Genomic DNA, 3,587 nt, shown 5'->3' on the forward strand with positions numbered 1-3,587 from the left:
CACATTACTATGATTTCTCGAGTAAAAATTTGATCTTTAAACCTAAAGTTAAAGAAAACAAGAATTTAGAGGGATCCCATTTTCCACATATATCATCTTACAATTGGAAAAGGTAACAAACACAACTACAAAGATCAAACTTCTTTTGTTTAGAACTAAAAATTGATTGAGACAGTGAGCTACCCAAGAGACAACATCCTTCTTCTCTATTGTCTCTAATGCATCATATGCCTCGTCAATACTTCACACTCACAGTACATTGATAGGAGTGCATTTCCGACATAGCACATGATATGATATCCTACATTAACAAGTCAGCCGTGTAATTTGCTTTCCAAATTTGAATGCAGCAACATCAAGTAAGAAAATATTGTATGTCTGAACACGCAGTATAGCAAGCATATTTTTTACAAACTCTAAACAAGAGTGGAAAATGTCCATTTCACTTTGTCTTGATGAATGTTTGATCCTTTTAGAGGCACCGTTATCTGAAGTTCACTCCACAACAAACTATTTTCTGTTAATCTTTCGAGTATTGAATATTGTCGACCTCAGCTTCAACGTACTTCCACTTCACTTGTATTACCACAAAAATGAAAATACACTAAACAAGAATTTCATACAATTTTGTTTTTAGTTTCTGCTCCTATTTACTCCCGCACCGAATACTTAGTTTCCAACAAATATCAAGTTGATGCAATGCACCTCTCGGAGAGCTCTTCAAGAAGCCAGTCTTCAACAACCACCATAAAACAGTAAAGTTAACAGCCCGACCTTTTCATTTTTTTAAGTAGGTCAACACAGATGACACACTCCTATTTGTTTTCCCACCATTCACAACCTTACTTTTCTCCTTTCTCAGCTCTCTCTTCACCAGAAGTACATAGGCTAGCCCATGTTCTGAGATATTTCAACATAAACACAGATTATCAGTCTGTCAGCTTATGATTATATGTTCAGTCACTCGATAACAGTGAGAGTGAGTCACAGAACACCAAATTTAACAAACATAACACGGAAGTTACCATTGTCTCAATGAATAACATCCTAAAGTGAGGATATCAATACCAAGAAAACTTCAGATGCAAACTTTCAAATACAGTGTACACCAGTCAATGGCCATAAACAGTAAAGTATAAATAGAAAAAACAAATCAATGACATGAAAGAAAAATAAATGTCACAGATAAAGGACAATAAATTTTATCAAGAGTAAGGATCAAGGAAGACTAAAGTCTCATGAACGTGATAGTGGTAGGATATCTGATAGGGAAAGGGAGCGAGATGACTTTTAACGGGACAAGAAAAAGTATATGGAAAGGAGTCATCGTTCAATAGACAAAGGTCACTTGGAGAAACCAAAACATGACTCTTCTCGGGATCGTGATTACCAATCTTATTCATCACGAGAGAAGAATTGCAATAGACACCATTAGCTTAGAGCAGCCTGAAAAAATGTTACCATGCCCAATATGTTGTCTTTATGGAGTGTAGCTACTGCTTTTCGCATAATAGCTGAGGGTGCCGCCTTTATTAGTGAAACTGTACCACACCCTTTTGCATAAACCAAGGTCTCTCATAATCGCGACATTGATTTCAACTTTTTTCATTTAGTTCCCCTGAAAAATTGACATCCCCATGCTGTCCAAATATATTTGGTCTGCACAAACTCTTTAACTTTCAATTAATTGTTCTCGAAATAGACTTCCTTGTTTAAAAATTAAAATTCATACAAACGTGATGGTATGCCTCCCACTTCCCTTTTCTCCTTCTTTCCATTTACGCAGCCCTCTATTATGTGATAAGAAAGTAAGAAACAAATAAAAGCATAAAACAACAATAAATCTATAAAAAAACGTGTAAGTATATATAAGCTGGTGGGACTTATATCATTGTAAGTAGAGTTATTCATGAGTACAAAAAATACATTATGATCACCATATCTGTACACAAAAATAGTACTCCTAACATATTTGACAAAACATCATTGTAAAAGTTACATGATGATCACTACGGCTATACACAAAAGTAGTACAGTACTTCTACATACTACTTGAAAAAACACCATTGCTACTTCAAAATAAAGAGCTTTACCACAATAATAACCCATATCATTGTTGAAGTAGAGCCAAATCTTTATTGACGATATCAATATCACAATGAAGTTGGAGAGGAAGGTTTTCTTCTCTTTCTAGTCCATTTTTGTTCAAATGAGGCACTTTGTAATTATTACCGCCACTATCTTTCATCACCTCAATCATACAAGATTGAAAAGTAAGAAATACAAGATTGAGTATTTTCGCTTTCATTTAATCAAAAGATCTTTCCACTGCTTCCACTAATTCATCAACTTTTTTAGGGGCCTTTTGATATTGAAGACTTTGGATTACTCTAGAAAAACCAAGATCTAAAACATTTAAATCTGGACTGTTCAATGGTTGAAAACACAATCTAATGTCAAATCCATCTTGTCGGGCAGCTTCAATAAATTCCAAATCATTGTTACCAATATGTGGCCTTTCATTATATTGTTGTAAAAAGATAGGATTATTTGAATCGGAAGCTGGCCATTTTGCTCTAATAGCAGGAAGAACTTTCTCTATCAAGCAAGCTCTAGTGATATCTTTAGTTACTGACTGAATGGGCTTTGTTTCCATAGTTCCTGCTGTTCGATTTTTGCTATTCCGCTTAGATGGTTCCTTAACTACAAACGAAAAAATACCTATTTTTCCAGAAAACAACTCAATTCCATTTTCATCAAATTGAGGATGTACTACAGCAGCCATAAACATAACCTTTGGAGTAAAATTTTTACTTTTGTAAGAACGATACGGATCTGGCTCATGCCCTCCAGGAAGCATGTAGTACCTTTCAAATATTTTGGACAAAAAAAACCACTTTTCGTCGATATGAACATAATTAAACATATTCATAAACATTGGATTTATGTGGATTGTATTCTGATCAATCATTGAGAGGCAGTATTGTAGTCGTACCTTTTTGTTTCCTTCGGTTAACTGAGGCTTGATGGAATTAGAATGTGGCCGAAGAGTTCCATCTTTCACACGCCGAAAGACGGTTGATTTTTCCATGTTCATCGCAAAATCCAGAGATCGAATATTTGTTCGACGACAAAGTGGAATTTCTTTGACTTGATTACTGTCGACTCCAATCCATTTTCTTCAAACATTACCTGTAAGTCTTACAGACACATCTAACGACGACATACCATTATCAACTGATGATTGACATTGTTTCCAAATGCGCTGAATAGTTCTTATTGATTTCTTGAACAACATCGCAGCTTGTGTTATAGATCCGTATTTAAGACTTCCTTTGTTTCTTTCTTTCAAAAGAAACGTTGCAATTGCTTGACGTTCTTCTAATTTCAATCATTTATTTCTGAAGGTTGAGTCTATAGGTATGAAGAACCTCATCTTTAGAGTAATGGCAAAAATAAGAGAGGAGATAAAAGGAAGAATTTGGAAATTATCCAAAACAAAAGAAAGGATACAGTAACCAGAAGATGCAAAAGAACATCTCTCAAATGAAAAGAAGATTTGGCGCCACAAAATAACCATTTGCTAA

The 3,587-nt window shown here is 34.7% G+C and overlaps 1 protein-coding gene across 1 annotated transcript; it reads right to left on the minus strand.

The window, feature by feature from the left end:
• Window positions 1-2,308: 2,308 nt before the first annotated feature.
• Window positions 2,309-3,091, minus strand: LOC107876281. Its single transcript, XM_047402649.1, has one exon. It carries the CDS (start codon window positions 3,089-3,091, stop codon window positions 2,309-2,311), a length of 783 nt encoding a protein of 260 aa, XP_047258605.1.
• Between the last annotated feature and the right edge of the window lie 496 nt (window positions 3,092-3,587).

The sequence above is a fragment of the Capsicum annuum genome, unplaced genomic scaffold, assembly GCF_002878395.1.
Source record: "Capsicum annuum cultivar UCD-10X-F1 unplaced genomic scaffold, UCD10Xv1.1 ctg2574, whole genome shotgun sequence".
NCBI lineage: Eukaryota > Viridiplantae > Streptophyta > Magnoliopsida > Solanales > Solanaceae > Capsicum > Capsicum annuum.

Excerpts from the sequence above, each read along its gene's own strand:
- LOC107876281 (XM_047402649.1), bottom strand. The coding sequence starts at position 3,091 with ATGGAAAAATCAACCGTCTTTCGGCGTGTGAAAGATGGAACTCTTCGG.